The sequence below is a fragment of the Pristiophorus japonicus genome, chromosome 1, assembly GCF_044704955.1.
Source record: "Pristiophorus japonicus isolate sPriJap1 chromosome 1, sPriJap1.hap1, whole genome shotgun sequence".
NCBI classification, from domain to species: Eukaryota; Metazoa; Chordata; class Chondrichthyes; family Pristiophoridae; genus Pristiophorus; species Pristiophorus japonicus.
The window spans coordinates 87,306,482-87,332,483 of NC_091977.1; the positions used below are offsets into that span (position 1 = coordinate 87,306,482).

Sequence of the window (26,002 nt, forward strand, 5' to 3'; positions counted from 1 at the left end):
CATGGAACGCCCGGTGTGGGCTGATTATACAGAGAGGGACCGCCCGGTGTGGGCTGATTATACAGAGAGGGACTGCCCGGTGTGGGCTGATTATACAGACATGGAACGCCTGATGTGGGCTGATTATACAGAGAGGGAACGCCCGGTGTGGGCTGATTATACAGAGAGGGACCGCCCGGTGTGGGCTGATTATACAGAGAGGGAACGCCCGGTGTGAGCTGATTATACAGAGAGGGACCGCACGGTGTGGGCTGATTATACAGAGAGGGAATGCCTGGTGTGGGCTGATTATACAGAGAGGGAACGCCTGGTGTGGGCTGATTATAGAGAGAGGGACCACCCGGTGTGGGCTGATTATACAGACATGGACCGCCCGGTGTGGGCTGATTATACAGACATGGACCGCCCAGTGTGGGCTGATTATACAGACATGGACCGCCCGGTGTGGGCTGATTATACAGAGTAGGGAACACCCGGGGTGGGCTGATTATACAGACATGGACCGCCCGGTGTGGGCTGATTATACAGAGAGGGAACGCCCGGTGTGGGCTGATTATACAGAGAGGGAACACCCGGTGTGGGCTGATTATACAGAGAGGGAACACCCGGTGTGGGCTGATTATACAGAGAGGGAACGCCCGGTGTGAGTTGATTATACAGAGAGGGAACGCCCGGTGTGGGCTGATTATACAGAGAGGGAACACCCGGTGTCGGCTGATTATACAGAGAGGGAACACCCAGTGTGGGCTGATTATACAGAGTGGGAACACCCGGTGTGGGCTGATTATACAGAGAGGGACCGTCCGGTGTGGGCTGATTATACAGAGACAGACCGCCCGGTGTGGGCTGATTATACAGAGAGAGAACGCCCGGTATGGGCTGATTATACAGAGAGAGACCGCCCGGTGTCGGCTGATGATACAGAGAGGGACTGCCCGGTATGGGCTGATTATACAGAGAGGGACTGTCCAGTGTGGGCTGATTATACAGAGAGGGAACACCCGGTGTGGGCTGATTATACAGAGAGAGAACGCCCGGTATGGGCTGATTATACAGAGAGGGACTGTCCGGTGTGGGCTGATTATACAGAGAGGGAACACCCGGTGTGGGCTGATTATGCAGAGAGAGACCGCCCGGTGTCGGCTGATGATACAGAGAGGGACTGCCCGGTATGGGCTGATTATACAGAGAGGGACAGCTCGGTGTGGGTTGATTATACAGAGAGAGAACGCCCGGTATGGGCTGATTATACAGAGAGGGACTGTCCGGTGTGGGCTGATTATACAGAGAGGGAACACCCGGTGTGGGCTGATTATGCAGAGAGGGACCGTCCGGTGTGGGCTGATTATACAGAGAAAGACCGCCCGGTGTGGGCTGATTATACAGAGAAAGACCGCCCGGTGTGGGCTGATTATACAGAGAGGGAACATCCGGTGTGGGCTGATTATACAGAGAGGGAACGCCCGGTGTGGCTGATTATACAGAGGGACTGCCCGGTGTGGGCCGATTATACAGAGAAGGAACGCCCGGTGTGGGCTGATTATACAGAGAGGGAATACCCGATGTGGGCTGATTATACAGAGAGGGACCGCCCGGTGTGGGCTGTTTATACAGACATGGAACGCCCGGTGTGGGCTGATTATACAGAGAGGGACCGCCCGGTGTGGGCTGATTATACAGAGAGGGACTGCCCGGTGTGGGCTGATTATACAGACATGGAACGCCCGATGTGGGCTGATTATACAGAGAGGGAACGCCCGGTGTGGGCTGATTATACAGAGAGGGACCGCCCGGTGTGGGCTGATTATACAGAGAGGGAACGCCCGGTGTGAGCTGATTATACAGAGAGGGACCGCACGGTGTGGGCTGATTATACAGAGAGGGAATGCCTGGTGTGGGCTGATTATACAGAGAGGGAACGCTTGGTGTGGGCTGATTATAGAGAGAGGGACCACCCGGTGTGGGCTGATTATACAGACATGGACCGCCCGGTGTGGGCTGATTATACAGACATGGACCGCCCAGTGTGGGCTGATTATACAGACATGGACAGCCCGGTGTGGGCTGATTATACAGAGTAGGGAACACCCGGGGTGGGCTGATTATACAGACATGGACCGCCCGGTGTGGGCTGATTATACAGAGAGGGAACGCCCGGTGTGGGCTGATTATACAGAGAGGGAACACCCGGTGTGGGCTGATTATACAGAGAGGGAACACCCGGTGTGGGCTGATTATACAGAGAGGGAACGCCCGGTGTGAGTTGATTATACAGAGAGGGAACGCCCGGTGTGGGCTGATTATACAGAGAGGGAACACCCGGTGTCGGCTGATTATACAGAGAGGGAACACCCGGTGTGGGCTGATTATACAAAGGGAACACCCGGTGTGGGCTGATTATACAGAGAGGGAACGCCCGGTGTGGGCTGATTATACAGAGAGGGACTGCCCGGTGTGGGCTGATTATACAGAGAGGGAACGCCCGGTGTGAGCTGATTATACAGAGAGGGACCGCACGGTGTGGGCTGATTATACAGAGAGGGAATGCCTGGTGTGGGCTGATTATACAGAGAGGGAACGCCTGGTGTGGGCTGATTATAGAGAGAGGGACCACCCGGTGTGGGCTGATTATACAGACATGGACCGCCCGGTGTGGGCTGATTATACAGACATGGACCGCCCAGTGTGGGCTGATTATACAGACATGGACCGCCCGGTGTGGGCTGATTATACAGAGTAGGGAACACCCGGGGTGGGCTGATTATACAGACATGGACCGCCCGGTGTGGGCTGATTATACAGAGAGGGAACGCCCGGTGTGGGCTGATTATACAGAGAGGGAACACCCGGTGTGGGCTGATTATACAAAGGGAACACCCGGTGTGGGCTGATTATACAGAGAGGGAACGCCCGGTGTGAGTTGATTATACAGAGAGGGAACGCCCGGTGTGGGCTGATTATACAGAGAGGGAACACCCGGTGTCGGCTGATTATACAGAGAGGGAACACCCGGTGTGGGCTGATTATACAGAGTGGGAACACCCGGTGTGGGCTGATTATACAGAGAGGGAACACCCGGTGTGGGCTGATTATACAGAGAGGGAACACCCGGTGTGGACTGATTATACAGAGAGGGAACACCCGGTGTGGGCTGATTATACAGAGAGGGAACACCCGGTGTGGGCTGATTATACAGAGAGGGAATGCCCGGTGTGGGCTGATTATACAGAGAGGGACTGCCCGGTGTGGGCTGATTACACAGAGACGGACTGCCCGGTGTGGGCTGATTATACAGAGAGGGACCGCCTGGTGTGGCTGATTATACAGACATGGACCGCCCGGTGTGGGCTGATTATACAGAGTAGGGAACACCCGGGGTGGGCTGATTATACAGACATGGACCGCCCGGTGTGGGCTGATTATACAGAGAGGGAACGCCCGGTGTGGGCTGATTATACAGAGAGGGAACACCCGGTGTGGGCTGATTATACAGAGAGGGAACACCCGGTGTGGGCTGATTATACAGAGAGGGAACGCCCGGTGTGAGTTGATTATACAGAGAGGGAACGCCCGGTGTGGGCTGATTATACAGAGAGGGAACACCCGGTGTCGGCTGATTATACAGAGAGGGAACACCCGGTGTGGGCTGATTATACAGAGTGGGAACACCCGGTGTGGGCTGATTATGCAGAGAGGGAACACCCGGTGTGGGCTGATTATGCAGAGAGGGACCGTCCGGTGTGGGCTGATTATACAGAGACAGACCGCCCGGTGTGGGCTGATTATACAGAGAGAGAACGCCCGGTATGGGCTGATTATACAGAGAGAGACCGCCCGGTGTCGGCTGATGATACAGAGAGGGACTGCCCGGTATGGGCTGATTATACAGAGAGGGACTGTCCAGTGTGGGCTGATTATACAGAGAGGGAACACCCGTTGTGGGCTGATTATACAGAGAGAGAACGCCCGGTATGGGCTGATTATACAGAGAGGGACTGTCCGGTGTGGGCTGATTATACAGAGAGGGAACACCCGGTGTGGGCTGATTATGCAGAGAGAGACCGCCCGGTGTCGGCTGATGATACAGAGAGGGACTGCCCGGTATGGGCTGATTATACAGAGAGGGACAGCCCGGTGTGGGCTGATTATACAGAGAGAGAACGCCCGGTATGGGCTGATTATACAGAGAGGGACTGTCCGGTGTGGGCTGATTATACAGAGAGGGAACACCCGGTGTGGGCTGATTATGCAGAGAGGGACCGTCCGGTGTGGGCTGATTATACAGAGACAGACCGCCCGGTGTGGGCTGATTATACAGAGAGGGACCATCCGGTGTGGGCTGATTATACAGAGACGGACTGCCCGGTGTGGGCTGATTATACAGAGAGGGAACATCCGGTGTGGGCTGATTATACAGAGAGGGAACGCCCGGTGTGGGCTGATTATACAGAGAGGGACTGCCCGGTGTGGGCTGATTATACAGAGAGGGAACGCCCGGTGTGAGCTGATTATACAGAGAGGGACCGCACGGTGTGGGCTGATTATACAGAGAGGGAATGCCTGGTGTGGGCTGATTATACAGAGAGGGAACGCCTGGTGTGGGCTGATTATAGAGAGAGGGACCACCCGGTGTGGGCTGATTATACAGACATGGACCGCCCGGTGTGGGCTGATTATACAGACATGGACCGCCCAGTGTGGGCTGATTATACAGACATGGACCGCCCGGTGTGGGCTGATTATACAGAGTAGGGAACACCCGGGGTGGGCTGATTATACAGACATGGACCGCCCGGTGTGGGCTGATTATACAGAGAGGGAACGCCCGGTGTGGGCTGATTATACAGAGAGGGAACACCCGGTGTGGGCTGATTATACAAAGGGAACACCCGGTGTGGGCTGATTATACAGAGAGGGAACGCCCGGTGTGAGTTGATTATACAGAGAGGGAACGCCCGGTGTGGGCTGATTATACAGAGAGGGAACACCCGGTGTCGGCTGATTATACAGAGAGGGAACACCCGGTGTGGGCTGATTATACAGAGTGGGAACACCCGGTGTGGGCTGATTATACAGAGAGGGAACACCCGGTGTGGGCTGATTATACAGAGAGGGAACACCCGGTGTGGACTGATTATACAGAGAGGGAACACCCGGTGTGGGCTGATTATACAGAGAGGGAACACCCGGTGTGGGCTGATTATACAGAGAGGGAATGCCCGGTGTGGGCTGATTATACAGAGAGGGACTGCCCGGTGTGGGCTGATTACACAGAGACGGACTGCCCGGTGTGGGCTGATTATACAGAGAGGGAACACCCGGTGTCGGCTGATTATACAGAGAGGGAACACCCGGTGTGGGCTGATTATACAGAGTGGGAACACCCGGTGTGGGCTGATTATGCAGAGAGGGAACACCCGGTGTGGGCTGATTATGCAGAGAGGGACCGTCCGGTGTGGGCTGATTATACAGAGACAGACCGCCCGGTGTGGGCTGATTATACAGAGAGAGAACGCCCGGTATGGGCTGATTATACAGAGAGAGACCGCCCGGTGTCGGCTGATGATACAGAGAGGGACTGCCCGGTATGGGCTGATTATACAGAGAGGGACTGTCCAGTGTGGGCTGATTATACAGAGAGGGAACACCCGTTGTGGGCTGATTATACAGAGAGAGAACGCCCGGTATGGGCTGATTATACAGAGAGGGACTGTCCGGTGTGGGCTGATTATACAGAGAGGGAACACCCGGTGTGGGCTGATTATGCAGAGAGAGACCGCCCGGTGTCGGCTGATGATACAGAGAGGGACTGCCCGGTATGGGCTGATTATACAGAGAGGGACAGCCCGGTGTGGGCTGATTATACAGAGAGAGAACGCCCGGTATGGGCTGATTATACAGAGAGGGACTGTCCGGTGTGGGCTGATTATACAGAGAGGGAACACCCGGTGTGGGCTGATTATGCAGAGAGGGACCGTCCGGTGTGGGCTGATTATACAGAGACAGACCGCCCGGTGTGGGCTGATTATACAGAGAGGGACCATCCGGTGTGGGCTGATTATACAGAGACGGACTGCCCGGTGTGGGCTGATTATACAGAGAGGGAACATCCGGTGTGGGCTGATTATACAGAGAGGGAACGCCCGGTGTGGGCTGATTATACAGAGAGGGACTGCCCGGTGTGGGCTGATTATACAGAGAGGGAACGCCCGGTGTGAGCTGATTATACAGAGAGGGACCGCACGGTGTGGGCTGATTATACAGAGAGGGAATGCCTGGTGTGGGCTGATTATATAGAGAGGGAACGCCTGGTGTGGGCTGATTATAGAGAGAGGGACCACCCGGTGTGGGCTGATTATACAGACATGGACCGCCCGGTGTGGGCTGATTATACAGACATGGACCGCCCGGTGTGGGCTGATTATACAGACATGGACCGCCCGGTGTGGGCTGATTATACAGACATGGACCGCCCGGTGTGGGCTGATTATACAGAGTAGGGAACACCCGGGGTGGGCTGATTATACAGAGAGGGAACACCCGGTGTGGGCTGATTATACAGAGAGGGAATGCCCGGTGTGGGCTGATTATACAGAGAGGGACTGCCCGGTGTGGGCTGATTACACAGAGACGGACTGCCCGGTGTGGGCTGATTATACAGAGAGGGACCGCCTGGTGTGGCTGATTATACAGAGAGAGAACGCCCGATGTGGGTTGATTATACAGAGAGGGAACGCCCGGTGTGGGCTGATTATACAGAGAGGGAACACCCGGTGTGGGCTGATTATACAGAGAGGGAATGCCCGGTGTGGCTGATTATACAGAGAGAGAACGCCCGATGTGGGTTGATTATACAGAGAGGGAACGCCCGGTGTGGGCTGATTATACAGAGAGGGAACACCCGGTGTGGGCTGATTATACAGAGTGGGAATGCCCGGTGTGGGCTGATTATATAGAGAGGGAAAGCCCGGTGTGATCTGATTATACAGAGAGGGAACGCCCGGTGTGGGCTGATTATACAGAGAGGGATCACCCGGTGTGGGCTGATTATACAGAGAGGGATCACCCGGTGTGGTCTGATTATACAGAGAGGGACCGCCCGGTGTGGGCTGATTATACAGAGTGGGACCGCCCGGTGTGGGCTGATTATATAGAGAGGGAGTGCTTGGAGTGGGCTGATTATACAGAGAGGGACTGCTTGGAGTGGGCTGATTATACAGAAAGGCGCTGTCAAAAAAAATCCGGTTTTTGGAGTACGGACGTTGACTCGTGTGATCTGCACAATGTCCAGTTTTCGGAACATTCCAGTTTTTAGAACTCCGGATTGCAGACGCTGTGCCTGTAATAGTCTCTGTAAAACATCCACTCTCATTACAATGCTCTCAACTTTAAATTGATCTTTATAAGTCTCCCGGATACGAACTTTTGATTTTTCATGTTAATATTATAATATATTACAGGACATTCATTATGTTAGTCCAGAATTTACTGGAAAATTACAATGAGGCTAACGGCGCTCACTGTTACTTATTCACAAATCAGGCAGCAACTTCAGGCGAGCACAGATGCGCAGTTAAATGTAAAAATCCGGAAGTTGCTGTCGGAGATGCACCTCTCCTCGTAAAGTGCAAAAACGGCACCTTGCTGACTGGCTCCGCATTTAAGTGTATTAAACAGTGTAAAGTTCCTGTACTTACGGCCTTAATTACTGCCAAACAACCTCTCTTGCACTGAAAATTTACGTTTATAAATGAGGAGTCTCATTCCTTCTGCTTTTAATTGTTGGAGATTTAAAAGAATGATTGCAACAAAAATTACATTTTCTTTTTGTCTCTTTTATCTATTACTTTTAATCCAATCTTTCTTTCCCTCTCTTTATTTTGCTTTATGTACCTGCTTTGACATTGAATTCACTATTCTAACTTACACTTCCTGGTTGAGACTCTGCTGTTCATTCACAATCCTTCAATCTGATTGGTTAAGGAGATACATAGTTGCTTTCCCTGTTCACACAGGTCCCAGATGTCCTGTCGAGGGTGCAGTGCCAGTTTGATCTCTCACTTGCAGCAGCTTACAGGCCGATTATATTACAGATCATTCATTATAACACACAATCATTATATCAGATGTTTAGTTCCCGAAGACTGTTATATTGAAGGTGGTATTTATAATTTAAATGTCAGTATTTTTATTATCTTTATTATATGTCCCCTATAATTCATGCATTAGTCATAAAACTCTCATCGTAAAATTTGTCCATTGCCTTCAAATACATTAACATGTACATTCTTACGCTCAAGCCTTGCCAGGGAAAATGTTTTTGGCCTGGCATAATTGCAAGAATGTTGTCCGTGCCAGTGCTAACTACTTTGTTGTCAGGCACTTAATCAAAATGAGCTTTTTCCACACCTTGCAGCTAAGGTACTGGTGGCCATTCTTTCCTCCAATTGCCCCCTTTCAAGCTTGAACAAATGGAATTTGTCTGAGCGCAAATACACCAACATTTGGCCCAGTGATGCAGCAGCTGTTGCAGGTGATATAAAAAAATTTAGGCAAATGGTGTGAGATCATTTGTGGAGGCTGTCTCATATTACTTCAGCTTCATCCAGCCTTCAGTATAACTACAACCAGGATGCAGAAAATTTTAAAAACTTTCCACTGGATGCCCCAAGAACTTAAAAAAAATGTTAAGCTTTTAACAGCAAAAAGCCAAGGCCCCAAAAGTTCACGGAAAGGCATCTTGGCATAGGTGCTTGGATATTCCTGCAGCTCCTCTGGCACTGACCCTGGCAAACTTTACTGGCTCGGGTGAGGTTCTCTCATTTTAATAATTTAGGTTAGTGCTTGTGCCACAAAGGGTGCATTTTGAACACCCACCAGTAAGTGGAGACCACCTCTACCAACTGGCAGGCCAGAATGCCTATTCTCACCAGGCATATCAGCCTGCCAGCGAAGTCCCAGACTGAGTACTCTCTTCCCTTGGCCATGTCCCCTCTGACACAAGTGACCATGTTTGAAGTGGATAGAGGTTCCACTCCAACTGGGAACTGGTGAGGATGGCCAGTGCCAGGCATATACAGGTTCTAGCCTAATTTCCAGCCCTTCTGCCATACCCCTGCCAGACTTCAGCAGGAGTGCACAAGAAGGACCGTGGAACTTTGTTCCCAGATTGTCCTGAAAATGTTTACCAGCATTAACAATTTAAAAGACATTTGGACACCTGACTAGACAGCGATGCAGAGCTTGTAGTAATAACTCAGTGCTGCTAGCCAACTATGCTCCAAAGCAAGCAACAGTCTTAAACATAAATTATGATTATGCTCTATTGTTCTAACACTTGAAGTTTTAGGCATTTTAAAGACAAATAAATATCAAGTTCCTATTCCTGGTGGCACAAAATGTCAGCTGACCTTTTTTTCAACCTTATTTAAGAACCTAAAAATGAGGATCAGACATTATTTTAGACTTATTTTCAGGCAATAACTTACACTATATATGAACAAGCAAACAGCTGCTGGCAACACAACCACCATGAAATCATTTGATCTATATGGAATGGAAAATGTTGGCAAGTGCTCGGCATTAACAATTTTGCTCTCAAATGTAAGCACAAAATCAAGAGCTGCATCTCTGGGGAGGGCAGTGCTAGCAGCAAGGTTTTTCCCAATTAGTCTACAAACTTGATTTAAAAAAAAATGATTGGAAACTCCCATTAGCTGTTGAGAAGATTGTGATGTTCTGAATATGCACTTTCCAATGAGGATATGACTGTGTGGGGGTAACCTTCGACTTCGGTGAAGACACAAAATGGGCAGCAGTGGATCTGCTGCCTGTTATACACCTCGCCCGGTTTTCTTTTCCATTCTTGCTTGTTATGTGACCAGCCATAATTAAATTTAATTCCCCATAACTCAGAAATAATCTCATTAACAGAAAACTAAAGCAACTTGGTTTTATTTCATTCTGCCACATACCGATGCAGTATCGTCCATTGGGTGCCAGCACAAAGCCAGGCTTGCAGATACACTTGAAGCTTCCATCTTCATTGATGCACATGCCATTCAGGCACATGTTGGTGGTTGCACACTCATCGTGGTCTGTAGAAATTGGAAAGCAATCATAAGTCCTTGACAGCATTTGGTTACAGCACATTGATTATTAACTTTGAGCTTCATTCTTGTTGAATCAATGAGCATAATTCTGAAGTTTTCCACAAATTACAGGTAACATTTGCCATTACCTGTACCACCTTACCCCCAACCCAAGGAGACAAGTTTAATTTTTTAACGAAGTTGTGGCATATTTTTATGCAAGAGTTGATTCTGAAGTAAATGTAATGAATATGTTATAATTGTTAAAATATTGTCAGTAACGCTAATATTTTGGAATTATTTTGTTCACAGCTCAGGATGATTAGAATGCATTGGAGCACAAATTTGCTTTTCCATGATAGTGAAAGAAACAGGTTTGATTCCCCGCTGATAATCTTAGCTCGGTTGCTTTGATGAGATATCCACCAAATTTCAGTTTTTTTTTATACATACACAGTGTGTGTGTCACATAAGAGGTTACTGCACAAAATAAAAGTTTACAGGATTGGGGGTAATATATTAGCATGGATAGAGGATTGGCTAATTAACAGAAAACAGAGAGTCGGGATAAATGGGTCATTTTCCAGTTGGCAAACAGTGACTAGTGGGGTGCCACAGGGATCGGTGCTGGGTCCTCAACTATTTACTATCTATATTAATGACTTGGATGAAGGGACCGAGTGTAATGTAGCCAAGTTTGCTGATGATACAAAGATGGATGGGAAAGCAAATTGTGAGAAGGACACAAAACATCTGCAAAGAGATACAGACAGGCAGATGGAGTATAATGTGGGAAAATGTGAGGTTATCCACTTTGGCAAAAATAATAGAAAAACAAATTATAATTTAAAAGGAGAAAAATTACAAAGTGCTGCAGTACAGTATACAGGTACAGCAAGTAATCAGGAAGGCAAATGAAATGTTAGCCTTTATTGCAAGGGGGATAGAGTATAAAAGCAAGTAAGTCCTGCTACAACTGTACAGGGTATTGGTAAGGCCACACATGGAGTACTGCGTACAGTTTTGGTCTCGTATTTAAGGAAGGATATGCTTGCATTGGAGGTTATTCAGAGAAGGTTCACTAGGTTGATTCTGGAGATGAGGAGGTTGACTTATGAAGATAGGTTGAGTAGGTTGGGCCTATACACATTGGAGTTCAGAAGAATGAGAGGTGATCTTATTGAAACATATAAGATAAAACGAGGTGGGTGCAGAGAGGATATTTCCACTCATATGGGAAACTAAAACTAGGGGGCATAGTCTTATAATAAGGGCCGCCCATTTAAAACTGAGATGAGGAGAAATTTCTTCTCTCAGATATTTGTAAATCTATGAAATTCTCTGCCCCAGAAAGCTGTGAAGGCTGGGTCATTGAATATATTTAAGGTGGAGATAGACAGATTTTTGAGTGATAAGGGAGTAAAGGGTTATGGGAAGTGAGCAGGGAAGTGGAGCTGAGTCCATGATCAGATCAGCCATGATCTTATTGAATGGCGGAGCAGGCTCGAGGGGCCAAATGGACTACTCCTGCTCCTATTTCTTATGTTCTTATGGGTGCAATATTAGACCTCCCCACTTACTCTATCTGATGGAGTATTGTTGTCTGACCACATGAACCACTTACAGCAACACCGACAGATAACTACATAGTATTACATAGTATTTACAGCACAGAAACAGGCCATTCAGCCCAACTGGTCCATGCTGGTGCTTATGCTCCACATGAACCTCCTCTCACCCTTCTTCATCTAGCCCCATCAGGAGAGATTAAAAGACAAAAGGGGTGATGGTGCGAGGCAAAAGGAAATGGTAATGGGACAAGTAAGGGTTTGGAAGAGGTATAAATATGAATAGCAGAATCATCAACAGCTGACATCCGAAAAAATGGAGGCAGAGCTTATGATTTGAAATTGTTGAACTCAATGTTGAGTCCAGAAGTTTGTAAAGTGCCTAATCGAAAGGTGAGGTGCTGTTCCTCAAACTTACGTTAAGCTTTATTGGAACAGTGTAGGAGGCCAAGACAGAGAGGTCAGAGTGGGAGTGGAGCGGAGAATTAAAGTGACAGGTGACCAGAAACTCAGGGTCAAGCTTATGGACTGAACGGAAGTGTTCTGTAAAGCATTCACCGAATCTGCATTTGGTCTCCTCAATGAAGAGGAAACCATATCGTGAGCAGCGAATACAGTATACTAAATTGAAAGAAGTACAAGTAAATCATTGTTTCAGGTGGAAGGATGTTTGGGGCCCTGGGTGGTGGGAAGGAAGTTAAAGGGCAGGTGTTGAATCTCCTGCGCTTGCACAGGAAGGTGCCGTGGGAAGGGGGGCGGGAGGGGTGATTCAGGAGTGGACCGGGGTGTTGCGGAGGGAGTGGTCCCTTCAGAATGCTGAAAGGGGAGGGGAAGATGTGTTTAATGGTGGGATCACGCTGGAGGTGGTGGAAATGGCGGAGGACGATCTATTGAATGTGGAGGCTGGTGGGGTAAAAGGTGAGGGCAAATGGAACCCTATCGTAATTTTGGGAGGGAGGGAAGGGGTGAGGACAGAAGTGTGGGAAATGGAACAGACACGATCGAGGGCCCTGTCAAACACAATGGAGGGGAATCCTCGGTTGAGGAAAAAGGGAGACATATGAGAAGCACTTGTGTGGAAGTGGCATCCTCAGAACAGATGTGACAGAGACAGAGAAAATAGGAGAATGGAATAGAGTCCTTACAGGAAGCAGGGTGAAAGGATATGTAGTCAAGGTAACTGTGGGAGTCAGTGGTCTTAATAGTGAATATTAATTGATAGCCTAGCCCCAGAAATGGAGACAGAGAATTCAAGGAAGGGAAGGGAAGAGTCAGAGATGGACCATGTAAAGGTGAGGGAAGGGTTGAAATTGGAAACAAAGTGAATGAAATTTTCCAATGCAGGGCAAGAGCAGGAAACGGCACCGATACAGTCATCAATGTACCGGAAAAAGAGGTGAGGGAGGGGACCTGAGTGGGACTGGAACAAAGAATGTTCCACATATCCCACGAAAAGGCAGTCATAGCTAGGACCCATAAAGATTCCCATAGCAGCACCTTTTATTTGGAGGAAGTGAGTAGAGTCAAAAGAGAAGTTGCTCAATGTGAGAACAAGTTCAGCCAGGCGGAAGAGGGTGGTGGTGGATGGGGATTGGTTGGGCCTCTGTTCAAGTAAGAAGTGGAGCGCCCTCAGGCCATCCTGGTGGGGGATGGAGGTGTAGAGGGATTGGACGTCCGTAGTAAAAAGGAGACTGTTGGGGCCAGGAAACTAGAAACTGTTAAAGTGACGGAGGGCACTGGAAGAGTCGTAGATGTAGATGGGAAGAGAATGAACAAGAAGAGAAAAAAATCTTAGATGTTTAATTAGGCTTTCGGTCAGCCCTCCTAATTTCTTCCTTCCTAGATAAGCGTATGTTTCCCTACATATCTCCATTTTTGAAGCACATTGGGATATTTTTTATGTTAAGGGCACTATACAAATGCAAGTTGTTGTTGCTTTTGATATTGTCATAGAGCAAATCTGAGCAATCATCGCCTAGTGCAACCTACTTATGTGAGCTAGAGGCAGTGGGAATATTTTGGATTATTTCCACACCTTCTAGATCACAGCAAGTTACTGGCATCACTTAACACCTCAATCTTCTCTGCTTTTCAACTTAAATATTGAACAAAACTTCCTTGAGAAATAATTATATTTACTTCAACTGGTAAATAAAAGTTGTGTTTGACGGAAAGGAAAGTGTCCCATGTCCATACATTTGCTTCAAGTTCAATTGAAGAGCAAGATTTTCTTACCAACACAATTCTTTCCATCTGGAGTCAGCTCGAACCCAGCATTACAAATACACTGGAAGCTTCCATCTGTATTCACACAACGACCATTTTTACAAAGAAGTCCATTCTGAATACATTCATCAATATCTGAAAAGAAAAACAGACAGTATATGAGAAGACAGAAAGAGAGAGATGCAACTGTATACAGCTCCAAGAAATTACTTCAGCAGGCGCTAGCTAACCACAGTAATATACTCCCCCAAAATTCACAGCTGTATGAACTGCTCAGCTTAGCAATGTCAGAAACTACCTTTATAGCTTCCTTTTACAACACAGACACTGCACGTTACCAAAGAGCTTTTACTGAAACTGTAAATGGGGATAACAGCAGACTCCTCTGTTATGTTCCTTATACTGTGCAATTAGATAAAGACATGAGCCTCAAATTCTACCCTTCTGCAGGGCATGTCTTAGGTCTTGCTTCTGGAAGGCGAATGGGACCGAACTTGGTTCCGCCAGGATTCAGTCATTTGGAGAGGAGACAATCAGCTTTGCCTCTTCAAGCCAAGAGGGAGGTTGCTGGAGGAGATTCTGACCTTATAGAAGAAATGCCACCCATTACTCCTCCTCATAGGCCCAATGAAACTTAAGCCTCTTGAGTGTAGGTGTATAGTCCATTATGGGCTCAAGCAAGGCCCCAGACTGATGGAGGGGATCAATTACCTTGCAGAGATGGCCTAGTAACTCTTTTGTGAGATGCTGAGTTGGGGGCCGCTCGTTGACTTGGAGGCTCTTCACAGACCACATCTGCTACGTCTGAATAGTAGGAAGCTACTCCAACATTCTGGGTTCAGCTGAGGCATTCACCACTGATGTGCATTCTGTAACCACGCTAATGACCTGATCTCCACAATTTAACATAGGGTTAGTCTCCTTCCTTTTGGTGGCCATTGATTCCACTTCACCACACTTGCACCGGTGAAATAGGCCTATGGGAATGTATTTTAGTTGGATCAGACAGGAAAATATTATTTTTTCTTCTTTCATTTCTCCACTGTTTTCTGGCTCATCACCTATTCCTAGTTTGCACCCCATTGACTGTAATGTCTTGCTGACTGCATCCTTTTCTCCAGCTGTCAGACTCATATCCCACTTGAAACAACCGCTCAACGTAGAACTATCAAAATGACATGCTTAGTTTTTAAAAGTCTGAAGATTGTAGAGGAAAGAAAAGTCTGAATGAAGTAAGGGAAATAATGAAATAGAGTAGGAAACTGTGTCCAGATTTCAATAATGGGAATATTGGGAGGAGAAAGAATATATAGGACATTATATTTGGGAGAGACAAATTCCTAGAAACACTGACTATAATAGCATCGATAAAATAGAGATAGTGGAAGATAAAATTAGAACTGATGGCAAGAAATTCTTCCTGACGCATCGGGGGAATTTCAGGAAGTGTAGTGGAGGGAAACATTCTGGAGTCTTATAAGTAACAACTGAATGCTGAAATGGGGAGACTTCATAATCTTTCACCCACTAATGCTCTGCCTCTCAAACATATCTTAGATCCACTCCCTCTCCACAACTGTCTCTGAACATGGACACTGACTCGTGGATGTTCCAAACTGACTCCACCATGTCTACAAGTCAACTTCATCCCACCACAGGTCCTCAGACTTTAACTTTGGACTATCCCATATTGTCTGCTCCATCTTCTGTTTACGACCAGGCCTTGTCTCTCCTAATCTCTGCTAAGCATTTGTAACTTGAATTACCAGTGTGTTTATATGTGTATGCATTTTGGCTGGGCTCTGGACCCAAACACATTACTTCTATCTCTCGTTTTGCTTTGCCCGTTCTTGGGCCTTTTCTCATGTCACCCAGTCATGCCACTTTTCATCCCTCCTCTCTCGGCTACTTTGCCTCCCCAACCCCTACCAAAATCCATCATTAGTCCTCTGCCACAAAAGCAAAATACTGCGGATGCTGGAATTTGGACTAAAAACAGAAAACGCTGGAAATCTCAGCAGGTCAGGCAGCATCTGTAGAGAGGAAGCAGAGTTAATGTTTCGGGTCTGACAAAGGGTCATTGACCTGAAATATTAACTCTGCTTCCTCTCCACAGATGCTGCCTGACCTGCTGAGATTTCCAGCATTTTCTGTTATTAGTCCTCTGCCTTCTGACTCTCCTGCCACCGCTCAAGGCTTTAGTTCCTCTGTGCATCGTTATAATTGTGGTTATAAAGACAAACACAACAATATTAAAGTTTTGAAATTACACTATGATACTTGCATACAGTTAATACATTTGTCAGAATTTCCACTTTCTACTCTCTTAGCAAAGATTTTAACTCAGTTATTTGAACCAGGCTAACATCTTCACTAAAACAGCAGAGAGGGGAATTTCAGATGTGCACATTAAGTGACCATAAGATGTTGTCGCAAACCTAAATTTCATTGCCTAAGTGATGTTAACTGATGCATACAGGTAATAACTTCCTATCCTCTATTGGAAAAAAAACTAGCCGAAAGGTATAAAATATTTCAAAGTATGATGAGTTTTTGTAATGCTTGAAAACGGTGGAAAAATTATTGGCCCTGAAATTCCGTTTTGTCTTTTCCACAGGCATTTTAGAGAAAAAATACGCACCTACCTTAAGCTGCTGCCCACGTTCGACTTTCCAATGCTGAGGCCACTCCTGACTGCCAGTTGCAGCGCGTGCACGTTGACGCGTGTATAGGCCTACAGCTGGAGTCACATGACTCTGGGCAGCCAATCAGGTAAAGTGTCATAGTAATAAGAGTTCCGCAGGGTTCTAAACTCCTATTACTATGATTGTGATAGAGCCCGAAACACCCAAAACATCATCCCAAACACCCAAAACACTAATAAAAAATAGAAAATAATTACACTACATTCATTTAAATTAAAGTTATTAATGTCTTAAAAAATAATAATTTCCCGATTTTTTAAAGTTTTTAAAAATAAACTTACCATTGTGGGGAGGGTTTTTAATGATAAAATATGTTTTAATAAATTTATTTTTATATGTTTTTGTGCTTTTTAAAACACTTGCGCCTGTAAAAGTAGGCTATGCGCCTGCTTTTTCAGGCGCAAGATTTTTGAGGACATTTGTAAGCGTAAATATCGGAAATATCGCTCCCGATCTGCAGATGATCTGTCATGCCAGAAACTTGACAGATCGGAAATGCCGGTTTCTGCATGCACATTGTGCACTGGAAACTGGCATTTCCGATACCTTCCCCGGTCCGTAGGAACTCCGTACGGACCCGGGGAGGCTGGAAGTGTTGGCCCATTAAATTTCAGTTTTGTGCTTCAAGATTTTGAGAAGTTCAGCAATGTTTTGTAGTAATGGCAAGTTTTTCCTTTGAGCAGGATAAATTTAGAACTATTTTATCATTGTGAAAACAAAGACAAAGAGTACCTTAAGAAGTAGGTCACGTTAGACAGGAGGAAGTGTTAGATGTAGGCTAACCGTATTACCTACATGTTACATTATACAGGTACAGATTTTATAATCATACAAGTATTGATATTGCCCTATAATTATTTACACAATTAATCATTTAGTAAAAAAGCACTTCATTAAAAATTGAACTATTAAACTTATACATAGATTTTGATTTGTGTTCAGGAATAAATTAAACTGTTTGCTTGTTTCCGCTTTGAAAAGGATCTCCTAGAATCTAGACATCAGTCACAAAAAGTACTTGAAACAAAGGTCCATTGCTTTCAAACTTTCTTCTTATTAATAATATTCTCTCTCTTGCTTTCATCCACATATTCTTTTCCCTTTGCAACTTTTGTTGTCTTCAGTCTTTCTCCTTCCCTGTCTCTTTTCCTAATTTCTTTTCTATTCTAATTTTACCAAACACAAATAAGCAAACAGTTGTACTTTTACAATTCAGAATCTATATTTTCAACATCTTAGATATAGTTCCAAAACATGTTTCCAGAGCTATGCTTTTGGCATAAACTAACAATGAAGTAACAAGCATATGCGACTGTATATATTGAGGAAATCTAAAATAAAATTCCTGGTGTGTAACTATATTGAAGACACTTCGAATAATACCATTCTAATATTTATACTTTGCTTACATTGGCACAACGTGCATCAATATAGTGGGAGACCACACTGAGCCTTTCCAAATTGCCTTCCTGGTCTTGTACTGTGGGGAAATGCTGTGGTTCAGTTATATTTCTAATCCAAACTAAATAAGTCAAACAACTGAACTATTATTGTGTTCAAAATGCTAAGGCATGTGAGTCAAATATTTCAATAAAACATCTTCTACCCAGCAGAATCTTGTTACATGCAAAAGGTCAGAATGACCTAATGTGTTCCTTAAAGCAGGACTCATAAACATGCATAACAGAACTGCCTATATTGGCACTGACTAGGGACCCTAATGTATTAGCAATTAGCAACATTAGTTCACTGAAGACTGTCTTGCTGCAGCATTGCTTCATCTGGGTTTCTGAAATGTTTCAAAAACAAATGTTTATGAAAATGTTGATAGATACATAACTTCTACCATCTTAGATACCTCCGACCTAACTGTCTGCTATTCCAGCAGCGACCTTCCATCTTGCATGAATTTAGTAGCTTATACAAACCCCATTTAACATATTATGCCAAAAATGTTTTTGTTTTTCTATCCTCTACAATGCACTGAAAACATCTTGAGTGCTTCCAAAGGTTAAGACACAAAATTAACCAATTCGCCCAAGAATCCTTGAAATGGTAATGTTCAGCTGATACGTGAAGCACATCAGAAATGAATTTATACGGTTGAAATTTTAAAAGATCACTAACACGCCTAATGAACGTACACTTTTTAAAAGATATCATGAGAAATTGGAGAAATTAGAAAAAAGGGTAAATTAACTGCTCCCTGAAGACCTGCTGAGGGTGTGGCAACATGCGCAGTGCCCTCCACATCCTCCCTCCCGGCACAGCACAGGCACGGCAATGACATCATCGCCATGCACGCCAATCCCTTATCGCCCTGCGCCGACCCCTTTGTACCCCTCGGGGGAAATTGCCCATGTGACGTGAGGTCGGCGTGAGGCGACATCTTGCTGTGGTGCGGGAAGCTGTAAAGGCTGTAGCGTCCCGGCCGGTCGCCCTTAAAGGGGAGGTGGTAACATCTATTTTCTGTCGGCCAACTTTCAGTCGGCCTAACAACCCCCCAGGTGGCCCAGTAGGCGCCACTAACGAGGCAGCAGAGTTCGCAGCAGCCCTCCCCTTTAACAGATTGGAAGGGACATTGTGACGCATCAGCATGAAGCGGAATGTCCGCGTCACGCTGACATCATCAGTGCTGCTCTGATTTGCTGTGTGCGGCACTAAGCGCGCACCGCGCAAGGGCCAGTCAAACGCCCCGTTACCGCAACCGACATTTTGTTTACTCAAAGAGGCCAATTCCACACTGGTGCAAAAAAATAACATAAATTGAATTGACCTCTCCAAACCCAGCGCGGGGCAATTTTGGCCCCAAAAGGTTTGCACACCGTTGGTCTAACATGTGTACTTCCTCTGCAAAGAAGCTCCAGAAAGAAAACATGAATATAAAGCAGTGTATCCCACTTTACACTCATGGATGTATTTTTTCCTAAATATTGTGAACAGAGAAAAGTATAAACATTAGTGGCCAGCTTAAGAGTCACATTGACAGAAGCTTGCCAAAAGACTACCTGGTCATACCATTGAGAAAAATAATGACAAATGGGCAAAAGGGACATTAAAAATAAAAATATATTATACTTCTACAGTTTTTTATGCCATGGATTATCTTCCTTTGTCTGTCCTAATGTTGATAACCATTGTTTGATTATTGTTTCACAGGTGCCAACAGTATTCCAGTACCCTGCTTAAGTGGCTATTTTTATTCTCTTTTTCCTCACCAATTTGTACCCTCTCCAGAATATGTTGACTTCTTGCTGTGGCATATCATTTAGGGGGTGGTCACCCTCGGTTTCTTGTCCAGTGACCATTATTCACCTACTACAAATTATTTTATTTTTTAAATTTATTCACGGGACGTGGGTGTTGCTGGCAATGCTGGCATTTATTGCCAATCCCTAATTGCCCTTGAAAAGGTGGTGGTGAGCTGTTTTCTTAATAAGAACATGAGAAATAGGAACAGGAGTAGGCCATATGGCCCCTCGAGCCTGCTCCACCATTCAATAAGATCATGGCTGATCTGATCATGGACATAGCTCCACTTCCCCGCCTGCTCCCCATAACCACTTATCCCCTTAGCGTTTAAGAAACTGTCTATTTCAGTCTTAAATTTACTCAATGTCCCAGCTTCCACAGCTCTCTGAGGTAGCGAATTCCACAGATTTACAATCATCAGAGAAGAAATGGCTCCTCATCTCTGTTTTAAATGGGCAGCCCCTTATTCTAAGATCATGCCCTCTAGTTCAAGTCATCCCCATCAGTGGAAACATCCTCTTTGCATCCGTCTTGTCAAGCCCCCTCATAATCTTATACGTTTTGATAAGATCACCTCTCATTCTTCTGAATTCCAATGAGTAGAGGCCCAACCTACTCAACCCTTCCTCAAAGGACAACCCCTTCATCTCCGGAATCAATGTAGTGAACCTTCTCTGAACTGCCTCCAAAGCAAGTATATCCTTTCGTAAATATGGAAACCAAAACTGCACGCAGTATTCCAGGTATGGCCTCATAAATACCTTATATAGCTGTAGCAAGTCTTCCATGCTTTTATACTCCATCCCCTTTGCAATAAGGCCAAGATACCATTGGCCTTCCTGATCACTTGCTGTACCTGCATACTATCCTTTTGTATTTCATGCACAAGTGCCCCCAGGTCCCGCTGTACTGCGGCATTTTGCAATCTTTCTCCATTTAAATAATAACTTGCTCTTTGATTTTTTTCTGCCAAAGTGCATGACCTCACACTTTCCTACATTATATTCCATCTGCCCAATTTTTGCCCACTCACTTAGCCTGTCTATGTCCTAATGCAGATTTTTTGTGTCCTCCTCATACATTGCTTTTCCTCCCATCTTTGTATCATCAGAAAACTTGGCTACGTTACACTCAGTCCCTTCTTCCAAGTCGTTAATATAGATTGTAAATAGTTGGGGTCCCAGCACTGATCCCTGTGGCACCTCACTAGTTACTGGTTGCCAACCAGAGAATGAACCATTTATCCCGACTCTCTGTTCTCTGTTAGTTAGCCAATCCTCTATCCATGCTAATATATTACCTCCAACCCCGTGAACTTTTATCTTATGCAGTAACCTTTTATGTGGCACCTTGTCAAATGCCTTCTGGAAGTCCAAATATGCCACATCCACTGGTTCCCCTTTATCCACTCTGTTTATTACATCCTCAAAGAACTCCAGCAAATTTGTCAAACATGACTTCCCCTTCAGAAATCCATGCTGACTCTGCCTGAACAAATTTTGCTTTTCCAAATGTCCTGCTGCTGCTACTGCAGTCCTTGTGGTGAAGGTACTCCCACAGTGCTGACTTTGTCGTAGTGATTTGATACAACTGAGTGGCTTGCTAGGCCATTTCAGAGGGCAGTTAAGAGTCAACCACATTCCTGTGGGTCTGGAGTCACATATAGGCCAGACCAGGTAAGGACGGCAGGTTTCCTTCTCTAGAGGACATTAGTGAACCAGTTTGGTTTTTGTGACAATCTGTTAAATTCCAAATTTATTTAATTAACTGAATTTAAATTCCCCCAGCTGCCATGGTGGGATTTGAACACTCGTCTCTGGTTTATTAGTCCAGGTCTCTGGATTACTAATCCAGTAACATAACCACTATGTTACCATACCTTCTAATAACACAAATTTGACAGTGGAGTCTGTCCAATCCTTAGCAAATGTCCATACATGGCCACTTCAAGGCACAAAGTGCTGGATAGAAATCAGGAATTGGAATCCTGGATGATTTTATCCTCCTTAACCCACAAGAGGTTAGACTAATTGTAACACCCTACGACTGTCCTGGCTCAGATCAGTTAGCTCAACACAGTCCAGAGATTGAACCTGGAAACTTTCTGATCTGTGGGGCTCAACTATTCACTGGCTGAACCACCAGAGCATTGATAAAGTGTGACCATAAACTGTGGCATGTGGGTAGGCAATTTCGCCATGTTCAACACTGCAGCCGAACTTCACCTTATCCTCACCTTACATCCACATGCAAACAATTTCCACAGGAGTTACTGGAATGCATTCAAGAGAATGCACCCTGAGCTGATTACCCCTAAGCCAGGGATACATGTGAAACCAAAACTATTTGTCCAGCTTAAATCAACTAACGCAACAAAGATTAGGGATCAAAGCTGGAACTTTCATGGTCCGGTGAAGTCTGAGTTGTTGCATTTAGTCACTGAGCCATCAGAAAAACTGATTCTTAATAATCTTTAATGACAACTTCAGTTCTTTGTTGTTACAAATACATGCAGAATTCTACAACACATTTATCAATCCAGAAATGAAATGAAAATGATGAAATTGTGAGTGTAGCCTCATCAATTCTTTCTACACTTGAAATATGAACCTATCTTTTAACAAATGTTGTTGCATCCACTGTATATTTTCAGCAATTTCTATTTTCTTTGAGACTTGCAGGTTTTTCTGTTTTATCACTTACCAATGCAGGCTTGTTTGGTGGGGGTGCTCTGGAAACCAGTATGGCATTTACAATAGTAGGAACCCGGAGTGTTAATGCAGTCACCATTTGTACAGGGGCTCGAAGTACACTCATCAACATCTACATAGACCAATAAATGAGACGTTAGTGACTTCTCAGACAAAAGCCTCATGGCTTAAACATTTGACCTTTTCCCAATTACCAGAAAGTAGATCAATACATTAAAAACATTTTATATAGTAAATTACAGACTATTGTTAGCAATGAATGGTTATCATGTCTCATTTATACAGTTCTTGCGCATTCTGTTACCTTTCAATAATTACTTTTCATTGTAATTGGAATTCTGAAAATCTGTTTTTTTGTTCTCAATCAAATAAATGTTTCATCTATTGAGGATCAATCAAAGCTCTGTAAATTCTTACTAGCAAAGAGCCACCATTAAGAGACGCGAGCAGTGAAAGGCCAGGAGAGTGTGCAGTTCAGTCTCTCGGGGAGTTCAGCATTGAGCTGCAATTGGACAGTTTTTTTTTCCGATAATTAATGTTTGTCAAAGTGAGTAAGTAGGGATTAATTCTTGCAAGAGCTTGGTGCTAGAGGGAGTTTAGGGTAAAATTATGCATATTTTTAAGTTAGATGCAGAGGGATTGCGGCATAGGAAACCCTCCTAATGTATATGGAACATGATTTGAGGGCCATTATGGATCTTTGTGTCCAGAAAATTGAGTCTATGGAACAGACCATCGCTGCTCAAGCAGCAATTCACCACAACCTCCATAGCAGTTGCACACTGAAACCCCGCCAACCCCCCAACAGTACCACTACATTTACACATGCCTCAGGAGCCTGCAGCAGCAGAGTATGGCCAACTGCCTCTGGGGAGACTTAGAAACAATTTATTTTTCAAATTTAAAAATGTTCCCAGCAGAGGGAATATAACATGCATACAGATGCCCTCCCAGTGCTGAGCCTATTGGAGTTTGCAAGGTCTGCTGGATGGTATCTTATTTGAATGGGACCAATTGGTGCCCATGCCACTATGGATATTTCTGTCTGCCTGCTGAAAATGCCTCTGCATGTCACCTATCAGGGGTTGGGGAAGGAGTTGCCCAAGCTCCCACCTCAGAGATTCGATTCTCTGTAAGGAGGCCGATACAAAATTTGACATCTTTTGGGACCTAGGCCATTTCCCTAGTCTGGATTTCTCAGAACCGCCCCCCCCCCCCCCAACCCCCGCCCGCCAAATGGGGCCGGCTTGTACCCATCTGAAGGTTGCTGTGCCTCATCTGCGGTGACGTACCAGTCTCCAGAGATATGTACAGAAATAGGAGGATAGAGCAGATGAATGCGTATCTGTAGAGATGGTGCAGGAGGGAGGATTTTAGATTCCTAAGGCACTGGAACCAGTTCTGGGGAAAGTGAGACCTGTTCAAGTCGGATGGGTTGCACCTCAACAGGGCCGGGAGCAATATCCTCACAGGGCTTTTGCTAATGCTGTTGGGGAGGGTTTAAACCAGCTTGGCAGGGGAATGGTAACCTGAGCATCAATTTAGAAGGGAGATAAGCAAAGCTGGAAATGGAAGGCAGAAAATTAGTAAGTGAGTTTGGAAGGCAGAGGAAACAAAGGCGAGATAATAGACAATAAAGGGGTTTGCCAGTGCTTAATGGTGCATACTTCAATGAAGGAGTACAATGAATGAGGCAGATGAGCTGAGGGCACAGACAGACATGTGGAAGTATGATATCATAGCTATTACTGAAACATGGCTGAAAGAAGGACAGGAATGGCATTCCTGGTTACAGGGATTTCAGACAAGATAGAGAGGGGTTAAGAAAGGAGGGAGATCACAATATTGGTTAAAGAAACAATTACATCTGTGAGGAGTGATGATATGTTAGAAGGATCATCAAATTAGGCCATATGGATTGAACTGAAAAACAGAAAAGGGGCAATCACACTGCTGGAAGTGTACTATAGACCCTAAAATAGTCAGAGGGAGATAGAAGAGCAAATATGTAGGCAAATTTCTGAGAGGTGCAAAAACAATTGGCCAGCAATAGCAGGGGATTTCAACTACCCAAATATTAACTGGGATAAAATAAGTGTAAATGGTATAGAGGGTGCAGAATTCTTAAAATACATTCAGGAAAACCTATTTTAGCCAGTACGTAGCAAGCCCAACAAGAGAGGGGGCAGTTCTGGACTTAGTTTAGGGAATGAAGCTGGGCTGGTGGGAGAGCATTTTGGTGGTGGTTAGATTTAGTTAGGTTAATTCAGTTAGATTTAGCATAGTAGTGGAAAAGGACAAAGACAGACCAGGGGTAAAAGTTCTCAATTGGGGAACGGCCAATTTTACTAAGCTGAGATGTGATTGAGCAAAAGTGAGCTGGAAAAATCTACTTGAAGATAAATCAGTGTCAGAGCAGTGGGTGGCATTGAAGGAGATAGTGAGGGTTCAGAGGGTGGGACTCCCAAATATAGAGCCCCCTGGATGTTAAGGGGTATACAAGGTAGGATAAGACAAAAAAGGGAAGCTTATATCAGATACAGAGAGCTAAATACTGCAGAATGCCGAGAGGAATATGGAAAGTGCAGGGGTGAAATTTAAAAGGAAATTAGGAAAGCAAAGAGAGAGCATGAAAAAATATTGGCAAGTAAAATCAAGGGAAACCCCAAAATATTTTATAAATACAAAAAGAGAAAGAGGATAACGAAAGAAAAAGTAGGGCCGATTAGAGACCAAAAAGGAAACCTGTGAGTTGAGCCGGAAGACATGGGTATGTGGCTCTAAATGAATACTTTGCATCTGTTTTCACAAAATGAAGACATTATTGTAAAGGAAGAGGAGAGTGAAATATTAGATAAGATAAACATAGTAAGAAAGGAAGTATTAAGGGAATTAGCATCTTTGAAAATAGAAACATAGAAACATAGAAATTAGGTGCAGGAGTCGGCCATTCAGCCCTTCGAGCCTGCACCACCATTCAATTAAGATCATGGCTGATTATGCAACTTCAGTACCCCATTCCTGCTTTCTCTCCATACCCCTTGATCCCTTTAGCTGTAAGGACCACATCTAACTCCCTTTTGAATATATCTAACGAACTGGCCTCAACAATTTTCTGTGGTAGAGAATTCCACAGGTTCACAATTCTCTGAGTGAAGAAGTTTCTCCTCATCTTGGTCCTAAATGGCTTACCCCTTATCCTTAGACTGTGACCCCAGGTTCTGGACTTCCCCAACATCGGGAACATTCTTCCTGCATCTAACCTGTCCAATCCCATCAGAATTTTATATGTTTCTATGAGATCCCCTCTCATTCTTCTATATTCCAGTGAATATAAGCCTAGTCGATCCAGTCTTTCTTCATATGTCAGTCCTGCCATCCTGGGAATCAGTCTGGTGAACCTTCGCTGCACTCCCTCAATAGCAAGAATGTCCTTCCTCAGATTAGGA

General features: G+C 45.3%; 1 protein-coding gene across 1 annotated transcript in view; it reads right to left on the reverse strand.

Annotated features, from left to right (window-relative positions):
* The window catches only part of fbn2a (fibrillin 2a), a 514,209-nt gene that overhangs the window by 232,594 nt on the left and 255,613 nt on the right, over positions 1-26,002 (reverse strand). Inside the window, exons 12-14 of the mRNA XM_070881599.1 lie at positions 22,546-22,665; positions 13,895-14,020; positions 9,975-10,097 (exon numbers count right to left, since the gene is read on the reverse strand). Coding sequence (XP_070737700.1) covers positions 9,975-10,097; positions 13,895-14,020; positions 22,546-22,665 — 369 coding nt within the window. The remainder of the gene's footprint in view (positions 1-9,974; positions 10,098-13,894; positions 14,021-22,545; positions 22,666-26,002) is intronic.